Raw genomic sequence first — 13,900 nt, forward strand, 5'->3', positions numbered from 1 at the left:
CATGGATGACATCTCATGCAGCCTAAGGGCGCAGATGAGTGCAGCAGAGACTAAAGCGAGATAGGAAGAGGGGTTGCAATGCAGCAAGAGGCATCTCTTTTGTTGTCAAATGGGGGAAAGGGAGGCATTCACTCACCCATCATCATAATAACTGCCTCTTCCTGCTTTTTGCAAAAAAAATCTCAATATTAGCAAAACATTTAGGCAAATAATTTGGTCTTAAACACTCACTCACCCGGTAGAGGGCATCCCACTTATCAGGGCTAGGTCCTTACCACAGTGGCCTGTGTGCAAATCCGGCTCAGGCACTTTGCTACATGTGATTCTCTCTCTCCCTTTCCTTTCCTGTGTCCCTCTACTGTCACTATCGAATAAAGCAGAAATGCAAAAAAAAAACCTAAAAAAAAAAAAAAAGTTCTGTAAACAACCTAATTACCACTGGAAACAAGTGGGATTATCTTCTCTTTTTCCACTTGTTTTGAGAAAAGCAAGATCTTAATACTTAATATGAAACTAAAAGACTTGTTAAGACATAGATTTTTGCAGTGTAAGTAATGTAAGTTTTTTGTTGTTGTTGTTTTTGAGTATTTTGAGTTTTTAAGCGCTGTGGTAGACGTTTTTTTTTTTTTTTTTTCCATCCTGTACTGTACCAAAAGAAACATGCACCAGTGTTCCCACATGAGTCTACTTGATGCGAGTGTTCAGGCCAGACATCAGACACACAGTCAGACAGAGATACTGATGCACTCTGATCTGAGCAACAGGCCAAACTCAACTGAATCATTCCTTCATTATTATCTGGGGATATTGAATCCGAAAGAAAAGGTGGAGAGGGCAGGAAGGAAGAAATACGTGGTGGTGGAGAGCTGGAGAAGCGGACAGAAGCTGAGAGAGCGAGAGATAATACACAGGCGGCAAATGTGGGCGAGTGTATGCATGAATATGCTCTCACACAGTCAGGCACACACAGTCAGGCACACACACACACACACACACACACACACACACACACACACACACACACACAAACACACACACACACATACACGTTCAGAACCAGTAAGAACTTCGGAGGAGGAGGGATAAGGAGGAAAGATAATGCTAGATATGGGCAAAATGGCCGGATAAAGGGACAAGGATTTCATGTGGCCACTCGTGAGCAGTTTGGATTGTCGCGTGCACGTTGCAGCTGGCATCATGCCTGCTTAATGGAGCTGCATATGATGAACAGTTGAGGATCACGCAGTACTTCCACTACCCGGCCACATGGTGAATCACCTCCATGAATCTGTCTGCGCAATGCTCTCCGAAAGGCCTGTTTATGCTGAGTCACACTTACATGGATAATATTAGAAATGCACAGAAGATAGAACTGCCTTAGCGTCACAGCCCACGATGTAATATGCACAGATGCAAGTGTAAGTCATGATTAGCATAAACAGAATTTGCTTGTGTCTATAGTGACAGAAATGAGCAAAGTCTGTATAAAAAGCACAGCGAGAACACTGACCGATCAGGTTTTAAAGTTGATCAAACTAGACCGCGGTACAGTAGGTAGCAGGAAGGGTTAAGCAATAAAGGATTTAACATATTATTAATTTTATGACGCATTCATGGTGCCATTAAAGTTATCACCTTCACGTTTTTCTCTCTCTTTTTTTTTTAATCCGTTAAGGTCAAAGTGGGACATAAAATTTTCCATATGATAATACAAGTGGCATATCTACCAAAAGAGCATGTGGCATGTGGTGTGTTGGTGTAGCATCTCTCGGAGTGCATTTCTAGTTTATAGGTGTAGTTGTTGGCAGTAATTGGTGCTGTAGATGTGGCTAATGGGTGTGGCTCTTATGTAGACATTTGCATCTGAGCATCTGATGTCTGAGCAGCTGAAGAGCAACTGCAATACAACTGTTGTGTTTTAAGGGGCTGCTGGCTGAGCAATGAAGAGGACAGGCAATAAATCCTCGTTTACATCTTTTAAATTGTTCAGGCAACTCTCCACCTGTGTGTGTGCGTGTATGTGTGTGTGTGTGTGTGTGTGTGTGTGTGTGTGTGTGTGTGTGTGTGTGTGTGTGTGTGTGTGTGTGTGTGTGTGTGTGTGTGTGTGCGTGTGCGTGCGTGCGTGCACAATTGTAAATGCTACATAGTGAGGATCAGAATGCATTTTTAACCAACAGACTGGGGGCATTTTGGGAAGTGGGGACATTTTGGCTGGTCTTCACAACCACAAAGGCAAACTGTGGCTTACTGGTTAATGTTAGGGTTAAAGTTAGAATTAGGTTTAGGTTAAGGTTAGGGTAAGGGTTTGAGCTAGGCATGTGTTAGTAATGGTTGAGATTGGGGAAAGGCTGTATATAAAATGAATCAAAGTCAATGTCCTCACAAAGATATAAGTCCAAGATTGTGTGTGTGTGTGTGTGTGTGTGTATGCACGTGTGTGTGTCTGAGATAGAGAGAGAGAAAGTGTGTGAGGGAGAAGGAGTGAGAGTCATTAGCAGTAGAAGAAAGGAGCAGGGATAAATTAGCCAACCTGGTAATGACTGGAGAAACAACAGCCTGAGCCACTCAGTCAAGAGATAAAAGAATCCAGACAAGGTGACTTTCTCTTTGCTACCCATTACCCAAATGTGTCTGCTTATGTGTGTGTGTCTCTGTGGTATGTCTGTGCACATGCGCGAGGGGGAGGAATAGATGGTGGGGAGCTGCCAGCATAGAGGTAGTGGCAGATTAAAGGACAACGCCACTCTAATTTTGAGTTACAGCCTCACAAGCCATCCACATTACCTCCAATCATTTTTACATGCATGCCATATCTGGTTAGATTTTTGAACTTTCCCTCATTTCTTTGTCATGGCTCATAAACATTTCAATGTCCAACCTAACCTGAATTTAAATATCTTCTCATTTAAATTTCTATTGCTACTAAAGAAAAATAAAAAATGTGGCAATAATGTGTAGAAGTAGTGCTAACTCAGACACAATTTATTAAGCTGCCAACTGTTTGCTTATTTATTAAGCTGCTACTGTTACGATTACTGCTGTTTTTATAGTACTGCTTCAATTTATTTGTTTCTTTTTAAATACATTGACAGAATCCATGTGAAAATTAATTGTACCAGAATATAATGCCAATAAAGACCATTCTATTCTATCCTACTATCCTCCAAGGAAATACACCAAAATAAAATTCCAGTTAAGTGGAAGAGACTCTCACTCTCATTGGAAAATGCCTCAAATCCTTGAGAATAAGAGATTGATGATGATAAAATTGTTCTTTAAGCACCATGTTATGGCCCCTTATCTGATATGTTGAATCGCTGGCTACATTACAGTGTCCTCAATGACACCGACATGGTGAGATTGTGAAAACTCTTCAAGTGGACTTTAATGAAATTGCAAGCCACGTAGTGATGGTCATGCTATAACTGTGGAGTTAATACGGCTGCACTTGATGCATGAAATAACTGGATCAGATCTGGTTATTTCATGCATCAAGGCTCCTCACTGGACATCTTACTAGCAGCCCAGCGCCGATCCAATCAAATCCTCTCATTTAGTGCTTGGTGCAGCCTTACACTTGCTTTATATTGCTACTATACCAAAATACTTGTCAGTTACTTATTTTACTTCTAAGGAGTATGAACTTTGCTCTATCCAAAATACATGTTTGGAGTGGTTTTGGTGTTGCCTGGTCTCTACAACCTACCTTTGTATTTGTGCATACCCTTTTGACTAAGTGTCTGAATTCTGACTATATGAGCCATTCCTGCACAACTCACCCAGCAAGGGTGACAAACATAAAATGTATTTATATGTTTAATTAATTTAATTTTATTTGACTTATTCTTTTATCCCTATGGAAATGCATAACTGCCGTACGGTGAGCAGTGAGAGGTCTTTTACCTTGGCTGGTGGAAGGATCAAAGCCCTTACTGATCCCTAAATTTCAAGGACAACACATATAAATGCTTACTGTGTGCAGAATGCAGTGTGGTGCCACTTACAGCACAAAATATTCACTGGGTAAAAACAAGACATAGCCTACCGAGCTGTCATATCAGCCATCAATCTGTCACCTCCCCGTTTGTGCTCTGACAAGGACAGTCGATTGATTAATCAATACTTTAATCACTTTTTTAAAGGTTTGGTTTTCTCCTAAGCTGACTCAGTGCCAAAACAAACACTGCTTGTAATAGAAATGGTAGAAAGAAAAATCTAGAATCTCTTTCCTCATCCAATGACACAGGCAGTCACACACACACTAACACACACAAAATTATATTTACTAAGGCTACAGTAAGTCCCTTTTCTTTCATTTTGGCATTTTGATATTTTTGTACATATTTCACTCCTTACTGAATTTTGGTGTCATTTTGTTTCTGTTCTGCTGGCAAATCCATTTGTGCCTCTCTTTATCGTCTTGATTTTTTGGGGGAATGCATTGTTTGTGTACGCCCACTAGGGTATCTTTGTTTCCAAACATGCATATTTTTCCCATTCTCCCCTCACTTTTCAACTGTTATTTTTTTTTCTTTTGTAATGTGAAAATAAGCTAATCTAACATGACCCTGGTTGAGCCACGACAAGCAAAGTGTGGGTGTAGTTAACGCTTAGAAAAGTGTACTTGAGAACTCTCTGATTTACTCACTGATACATGAAGATGTACTATGAAAGGAATAAAAGTCTGCACAGGGTACTCAGGTCATCAGAGCTGGTCTTCATTGTAATGCTGTTATAGAGACATTCATTATGACTATGCCTATGGCTTTTAATGACATTTGATCCCATCAATGTCATTAAACTCTGTGGTACATGGGCACCTGTTCACACAAGTAAAGACATGTGAAAACAGGCAGGGCACGGGTAGGTGCAAAGTACACAGGCACAGACACACATACACACACACACAGACACAAACACATGCGCACAAGCGCTATTTAAAGAGCAAACTCATTAATAATCAGAACATTTAGCTCCCTTTCTGCTAAAAATCTGTGGCTGTGCTACAACACACCCCCAGACACAAACTTAACATTTCTCAGCAAGATAAAATGATAATCATAATTGTTTTTTTCAGTGGAAACCACACCACAGCTCGTACAAACACTTGGTACTTGAACCAAAAGTGGTTAATGCTGTAACTGTTCTGTATTAATCAAGCTGACACTTGGACAACAGGGACTGAATCCTGAGAGGAAATCACCAAAGTACACAAAGAAAAAACTCAGCAACACAGATGCTCCCAATGCGATGTGAAAACATAATTCTATTTTTAAGCCATCTACTAGCCTTAAGAAATCAATCTAGACATTTTCATAAGTCTGTAGAGTCAACAGTCCTCGCTTTATAATCATTACTGGCCAGAGAATGATTAATGGTAAGCAAAATGTAAATAACAGGCTAGTTAATATACTTTTGGCTTTACTCGCCGGCTAAAAGAGCCAGTAAATACATTATAAACGTCCTGAAACAACAACAAAGCTTTTCCCGTTTTATCACAAGCAAATATTTCTTTCGGATTGCTGCCCATTGGGAGACATTTTAGCAGTATACTCAAGCTGATGCTGCAAATTACATGTGACAGAAGCAATTTTGGGATATTTTCTCACACACAAACTGCAGTAAGTGTTATGAATTAGATTAAGCGCAGGAATATTGAAAGTCTGATACTTCCTCTGCCAACTCAGCAGCTTTAATTGATAATGCAGTTTTATTTTCCTTCCCCTTTCCCCCTCTCCTACCGTGACGGGGAAGGCATGCTGATTTTTTCATATCTGACACAGCTGCCTTGGCTAAGTAAATACCGAGGGAGCATTTGTATGTTGCTGCACATTTATGCACGATAACAAGTGTGTGTGTGTGTGTGTGCGTGTGCGTGTGTGTGTGTGTGTCCAGTTCTGCGTATGAAAAGTTCTGCTCCAAAATGAAACTGCCACCATTTGTAAGACTTGACACCCATTCCTACAAAACTGTCACTGGCATGAAAGTAAGAGATATTATGGGTTACTACTAGAATTGCAATTTATATTAAGACATTGTTTTTGCCCTCAGGCCTGATGGTGGTGCTAGTGGAAAGGTCATGGGGTCACCAAAATGAATAAGAGTCTTCCTCTAGGGATCATAAATGTGCACAGCAAATTTGAAAGCAGTCAAATAAAAGCTATTTGAGATATTACATTCACAGCCAGTATCTGCGTGCTTGCAGGGGCAGTCGGGGCGAATCCATAAAATCCCTGACTTGTTGTTTCAAGGATATAAAGTTTTGAGAGTCCCTCCTATCCCGTAGGTGCTTTATTAATTTTTAACAGGTGGATGGCTTATTATAAGGGAGCACTGCAGTGATATAAAACATTACAAGAAAACCTCAGGGAAAATCAATCCTAAATAATGATCAATGATTGCATGCCAACTGGAGGGGATAGAGAGGAGGAATGGCAAGTTAACAAGGAGAATGCATTTTGGTGATTTTGCTCACAAGGGGGATGGCATCACCCCTCATCCCCCTGTTAAACTGCCTACCTCTCTGAGGCAGCCCATGAAGTTGTTGCTAACTGGGGATCCAGGCAGGTCTGCAGTGCTGGGGCTCCCACCCACATAGAAGAAGTCGTCGGAGCCCAGCATGGTGTAGTCTTCCTGGGTGTAGCCTGTGGTGGTCAGGATCCCATCCACGGAGATGGTCACCTGTTGAAGGGTAACACATAGCCAAAGCCGAGCCATTACACTCTGGGATTTGACCTCATACTGTGTGTCAAAACACATCTCCTTCCTTGGTCTGCATTCTAAATGAGGTACAAGCACTTTTTTATTTCTTTTTAGGTTCCACACTGAAGATTGGTGTCTCATTTTACCATTCACTGAATCGTTTGGTACCTCGAAGCATTTGGTTTTGGATAAGACAGCGTTTTGATCTTGTTAATGGATTTTTAGTCATAGGTTTCACAGGACAGGTAAAGAAAATATGGCAGAGGCATATTTTCTTTATCTTTGATGGGGGTAAGAGTATGGATTCTAGGTTTGGTTCTGAAACTTCTGGTTGGGGGGAGGGTTAGTACAATGTTCAAACCAAGGACAAATCGATTGCACTTGTCTTAGGTTTTGGGATTTATCTGGTAACTGCAGACACGCATATACACACACGTATGCAAGCACATACAAACACACGCACGCAGACGCGCGCACACCACCTACGCACGCCTACAGTCGCGCACACATTCAGTCCCACAGTCACCAACAACCTCACACACTCTCCTCTCTTGCACACATCCATGTCTACATAATCCACGCACATGCAAAACAAAGGGAGGCTTCTCACACCACATCAATGTGCAAACCAAGGTCTCCACTGTTAGAAGGCAAATTAAACACATTTAATTGGACATGTAAGGGAGTAAGTGATTCAATGAGGCCATGCAAAGCTTGAGCAAGCCGAACAGGGTGCATAGGCACATGCACAATCAAGACCAGGGTCCATATTCAAAGGCTGTCTCAGAATAGTCAGTGCTGATCTCTGACCAGGTTTAGCTCTGATGTCACGGTGAAGTTTGCACTGTCACTTGACCAGACCAATAATCCTAGATCAGAAAGCTTATTCTTTGACGTTTTATGCATATGGGCCCAGGGGTTGTGGGGATCAAGGTTAGCCACAAAACACACAACACTATTTTCACCAGCATGCTACAAAAATACACACAGGGAGGGGAGGGTGAGTGAAAGGTGGAAGGTGAATGAGTGCATTAGAGTGTTAGTGGTTATTATGGGTGAGAGAGTTGAAGTCATATGAGGTTGGGGGTGGTGAAAGGTCAATGAGTGTGGGCATGCCATGCGCCATAGTGAGTTGGAAACAACTGTCAGAGCTCCCGCAATGAAGGTTAAGGGTTGCCATTTTTGGTATTTTCTCTTTTAGGGCTCGGTGTTGAGGTTGAGGTCACCATCTTTGTTGGAATTGTGGCAAGCTTCTGTCAGTTCTGGACGACAGTCCTCACAAAAAATGGGGGCTTTTTGTGTGAAAAAAAAAAAAGCAAAAGGTAAGTCGCCTTGACAAAGGCAAAGAAGTCGAATCAGTTTTTTTTTCTTTTGTTTTCTTTATTAAAACTTGTTTGAACTTTGAAGCAATGTGGAAAAAACAAATAAAAAAAAAAGTAAAAGCCAGAGTGAAAAAAACAGGATGGGGGATTGTGGGGGAAAGAAGAAGGAGGTTGTTGGCAGGTCAGGGAGGAAATTGAGAAGAAGTGAAGAAAGAATTGCCTGGTAATACAAACCCATCTCCTCATTTTTTGATAAGAGTGTCTAGGATGGAACTCAAAGAGAACGAATAAAAGAAGAGAGGGGGGAGGGGACACACGGCAAACCCAAAAAAAGACAATAAGAATGATATCTACCAGACAATGTAGTTTGTTTACCATAGCGTGTCCAATGCCTGATTGCTTTCCAGAAAAAGGGGAAGAAAGGAAATCAAAAGAATAGTGAACAAAAACGGTTGTTAATAAGGATGGAGAGAAAACAAAAACGAAAACCAATGATGAAGAATTAGGATGTTAGTACATTAGTTGGTTAGATATTTGTTAGTAATAAAAATGATTTCTACCATGGATGAGTTAGTTTAGTTTCAGTGAATAAACACTACATGATTTTGTCACAGATTCACTGTAGCAGAAAAGAACAATCTTCACCATCCTAGCCAAATTTTCTAGATCAGGGTATTGCAAAGAAAAGCTACTGTATTATCTGGGATTTTCAGCTGTGATCTTCTAAATTTGTGTAGGATGGCTTAATTGGAGCTATATCCCAACAAAATCTCGTAGTGTTTTTTCACCCTTAGTCTAACAAAGCATGTCTTCCAAAGAAGAAAGAGGATAGTGAAAGAAAGACAGTAGAACGGTAGAAAGAAAGAAACAGATAGAAGAAAGCAGGGAAGCAGCCCCTCGGCTTTTGGCTTCTAACCCCCTAAACTGTGTGTGTATCCCCGTGGGATTTAAGGCTACACCCTTGTAGTAACCTGTAAGGAAAACCTTACTGTCAGGTAATGTCAGGAAATCGGCACTTACTTGTTCCGCTGCTCTGAGAGCAACATTAAATGCTGTCTCACCTTGCAGACACACTAAAGGTCGACCAAGACAATCAAGTGTAAAGTGTCCATTCACACTATGTAACATCTCTATTCACTAAAGCTAAACTTGCTCCATACAGCGCAGTATCTCAGTGTGTTGCTGCTTTCTCTGAGGCTCTCGGTGAGGCTTTTTCAATTGCAGTAACACAAAGCTGAAGAACTTTAATTGATTTTATGTAAACAGTGTTTACAAGATATAATATTTACATATATCTGCCTCTTATAAATGGAACAACAGAAACAAATTATTAGAATATGTATATTTTCACTATCTTCCTAACACCGACATATGTTTCACATTGATTATGCACCACTATTATTTTATTTCATTGATTTGCACTAGCTATCAATCTAAACATTGTTTTCCTCCTCTTTCCTCTTCAGCAGCTTGTGCAGTATATTGATTTGTAGCTCCACCAAATAACAATAACAGCTAATCCTTGTGATAAGTTATATAAGGAAAGGCCTATACATAAAGCAGATCACTGAGGTAACAAATTTTGTTTGTGGAAATATGCACAATGATTGAAAATCATCCCTATCTTAAAAAAGCATCATATAACACTATCATCATCTGCACTATAAATACAAGTTAATTGACATCTCAAAGCCAAACACACTCTGCCTTACTTTAAAGTGAAAGCCTATATTCCACAGCAGGATAAAAAAGAGTTTCTGAAAGCAAGAAGATAGCGACAGCACCTGACAGGAGTGTCAGCTTAGGGGAGTGTGAAGCAAAATAGAAGTATCAGATAAGTTTAATTTGAGGGAACTGGGAAGTGAAGTTCAACACGGAGATAAGCAGCAGAGAAAAATACCTAGCATAATGGTACCTGGGCTAAGCTATCAATCACAATAAGCAGAACAGCTTTGCCCAGTTTATTTTTCTTGTACCTATCCATTAAGAACAATGAAAATTTAAGAATGAAATAAAGTTTAAAAAAAATATTAACAAAAACAAACAAACAAAAAATCATGACATCTGTCTCAAAAATGTTTCTGAACTGTGGCGATGGAATGACAACCAATCAGAACAAGGTGACATTCTTAACGCCAGCTCTCTCAGAGCTCTTGGAAGCAGCTAATCTACAGCAAAATCCGCCTGTCTCCAAAAGCCGTCCATCACCGTTACCCCCGATTACCTGTCTCAGGTTGCGTGTCACTTTGATGTCGTGCCAGGCGTTGTCATTGAATTTTCCGTTGACTGGCTCAACGATTGCCTCAAAGGCCCCAGACCCCAGGTTGATCACCAGAGACACAGCCCCGTCTTTCAGTGCCAGGTTGACGTAGTCGGCGGACTTCCCTGTGTGGAGGAGAAGGCCGTTGCGTTGCCAGGTCTTGAAGGAGAGTGTGATCTCATCGCTGCTACTCTGGATGGGGTTCTGCGACAGGTCGTAACAGAAGTACTCCGAGCCACGGAAGGTGGCCACATTCTCTTCCCTCGCTGAAATGAGAAGCAGTAAGAGAAAACAAAATGTTTTGCATAAATTGTCATGCCCATCACATGGTGATACATTTTCAGAATGCACAAGTGAAGCGTTCAACTCCTAGGTCTAGCTGGTGAAGCTCTCTATTAAATGATTCATGATGTTTGTTCCAAAAAATGATTTTCTTCATAAGTTTTGTGCTGTGTTGCACTACAAGTAAACAAAGTCACAGGAGTCTAAACACTGCAAAAAACCCCTCCATCTTAACAAGTCATTTAGCCTCATATTCAGTCTTAAAAATCTGAATTTTTCTTATAACAACTGAATAAATCTGCCATTGGATGGAGATCTATCTGCCTTTTTGGTTTGGTCTAAAAGAAAGTATTTACACTTGTTCCCCCCAAAAAAGTGCATTTTGGTGGGGGGGCAAGTTGAATTATCTTATCCTATTGGCCAGTGTTTTCACTTGTTTAAGAAAACCAAGACTTTAAGACTTGATATGAAAATAAATCATTTGTTAAGATGGATATTTATAGATACTACAAGGTGGATACTTATAGAATATATAAATTTATATATATATATTTAGTGTCCTTTTTAGTCCCTGCATCAATCACACTGCAGCCTGATAAACAAGAGAATTGTCTTGCATTCCACAAGAAAGTGACATGATGTCATGCAGAAGATCGATGGTCGCATGACACAAACGCACAGAAACACATACACAGTGCAGCGCGGCGCCATAATTACAGCTATGATAAACCCATCATTCAGTGCAGATCATAAAATCCTATCTGGATGACCGCGGGCTTAGGTTTCCCGTACAGCCTCTAGACAGACTGACTACTTATGATGGAACACTATTCCCTGCTAATGGCGTGCATAAATCAAACATACCCTGCTCTGATTTTACAGTTTTATATCACTCTATTGCTGCAAAGTGACTTCCTGAGCCCATTCTTCAGATGGACACAGAGAGTAAAGTGAGACAGCACAAGGGTAGAGGGCAAGAGACACAGAGAGAGAGGGCAAAAATAAAAGTGCTGGATGGAGGGAAAGAAAAGACTTCACAAAAAGGAGGCATGGATCAGATCAATTGTGTTTTTCTATGATGTCAATGATGAGACCGCTGACACTTTCCTGCTGCCTCTTAAACAGCAGACTGACAGACTCAGGCCAGCCCGGCTCTGGGTGAATCTATTACAGACAACAAGGTCAGACTCACTCTCAATTATTTACACAGCGTGTTAGGTAGGCACCACTGAGATACCACTGACTCAAGGATAAGACCAGAAGATTCCTGTCCTGAGAAGACACTGTTCAAGGAAGAACCTTTCAGAAGTTATAACCTTCAGAAAAGCCGCGCCAACTTCTCAAAACAGCAAACTGCTGTGGTAGCATGAAACTAAAGTGGTAACAATGTCATCATGTACCAGTAATACTATTTTCACTTGGCTGTTTCATTTCCTGCCTGGTTCCCGCTTTCCTTTTGCATATCCACAGAGAAGTCATGAGTGCCATGAGTCAAAAGGGAAAAGGCAGTGGAGAGGGTGAAAGAGACAGAAAGAGAAAGAGAGAGCACAAGGGCTGGAGGCTGTAAAGCTTCAGTTTGCTGTTTTGGCTCAGGCTATATGTAAACATGAGGGAGCTGTACTGTTGAGCTGGCACAGAGAGAGAGAGAGAAAGAGAGAGAGAGAGAGAGAGAGAGAGAGGAAAAGAGATAACATGAGAAAGAGAAAATGAGTGAGAAACAAAAAAAGAGAGCGGAGTGGGGCGGGGATGATGGGGTGCTGATTCCGGTCATGGAGAAATTTCCCCCTCGGCATTAAACTTATGACTCTACACAACATACAGAGGCAAGAGGGAACAGTATGCAAGCGACAAAGGCCCTATGAAAGCCCTCCTCCATGTGTGCCAGGGGAATAAATAGAAACCCATTATTCCTATTGAGACAACGTACTGTAGAATACAGCAAGGCGGCAGAGTATAGACAGCCGAAAATCAAAAACCTCCTCCATCTCCGTTTATTCTAGTGATTTCATGCATGTAATCTGACAAATTGCAGAAGCATTCATGGCATGAAGAAGCCAGGAAATTGTACATCCACATAATATTGTTCTTGCACAACAGGCGAGGACATCAAAAACCGCCAAATAATAGTGCTGTGAATATCAAATTTTCAAGAAAAAACAGTAACTGGCAAGTGAGTCCTATCAATCTTGAAACGATTAGCAGTGTCACTTGAGCCTATCCATAAATCATATGAAGAAATCCTATTTCAGGTAAGTAATAAAACATTACTTGATGTATCGAGAATGCTGATGCATTGCCAAGCAATACTTATGCCTGTTTTGTCAAATGGGTCTTGAGCTTATTGCTGCTCTTATCTTAATTGTATGCCGAGAATAGCACTTGTGAGAGGAAAAGGATGAAAACTTCCAGGAGGCCCTCAACCAGAAGGGGCCTTCAGACAGCTGATAGGCTAAATTAGATACATCAGCATTGGGGGCCCTGCATCACAACTCGTCCTGGGCCTTGAATTCAAAGCAGCATCCTTGCATATGTCTGATGCCAAACAGGGTTAGTCTTTTATTCTTCATAAGCAATAACAGAAGTGGCATGCTCTTCCTAAATGCTTTCTATGTCCTTACAAGGAGATGAATGTTGAGCAAACAGTCAATGGAGGAGGTGAGCAGCTTGGCTCTGAGTCATACCTGTGAATCTAATCTCAAATAAAGGCACAGAAGAAGTAACCTCTGTCCTCATATCTAAGCTCTCCTTGTAGTCATGCAGACTGGTAATCCTTCAGATACACTTCCAGACACCTGATCCTGTCTGCTCTCGCCTGACCCAAGGGAGAGAGGTCACTGTCATGGTAACCCTCATCTATCCCACACACTCTAATTAGGCTGTCTGTCAGAGGATTGCTGCTCAAATGTCAAGATGGACTGAAGGTCCTCTTGAGGGATTCCTGCTCACATCATTACTGAAGGTGCAAAAACCCAAATGTAACTGTCAGCTGTGTTTGTCATTCCCCTATGTGGCAAGAGAACAGTCTGTCCAGCAGCAAAACACCACTCACCTAGTGATCAAGTTTTCATTAGTACCATAGATTCTTCTTGGCTCTTGATTCTGTCATTACTAATAGGCCTTGAATTCATTTAACTTTTTTATAGAATGCTGAGTTGTCTGCTTTGTGAAAATCAATGTACTTAAATGTATGCCATTCCTAATTAAAAGAAAAATATCACCTACTCTCCATTTCCTTGCCTTCTTGTTAGTGTCTGTATTGTGACACATAATTAATCATATATTATTTTCTTACTCTCTAATTACAAAAAATTGAGCGTGTATTAAAAGGGCTACC

The 13,900-nt window shown here is 40.9% G+C and overlaps 1 protein-coding gene across 1 annotated transcript in view; it reads right to left on the minus strand.

Annotated features, from left to right (window-relative positions):
- The window catches only part of nrxn3b (neurexin 3b), a 302,450-nt gene that overhangs the window by 224,880 nt on the left and 63,670 nt on the right, over positions 1 to 13,900 (minus strand). The window contains exons 5-6 of the mRNA XM_030047060.1: positions 10,249 to 10,550; positions 6,520 to 6,681 (exon numbers count right to left, since the gene is read on the minus strand). Of these exons, the coding sequence (XP_029902920.1) occupies positions 6,520 to 6,681; positions 10,249 to 10,550 (464 nt within the window). The remainder of the gene's footprint in view (positions 1 to 6,519; positions 6,682 to 10,248; positions 10,551 to 13,900) is intronic.

This window comes from Myripristis murdjan, chromosome 24, assembly GCF_902150065.1.
Source record: "Myripristis murdjan chromosome 24, fMyrMur1.1, whole genome shotgun sequence".
Classification (NCBI taxonomy): Eukaryota; Metazoa; Chordata; class Actinopteri; order Holocentriformes; family Holocentridae; genus Myripristis; species Myripristis murdjan.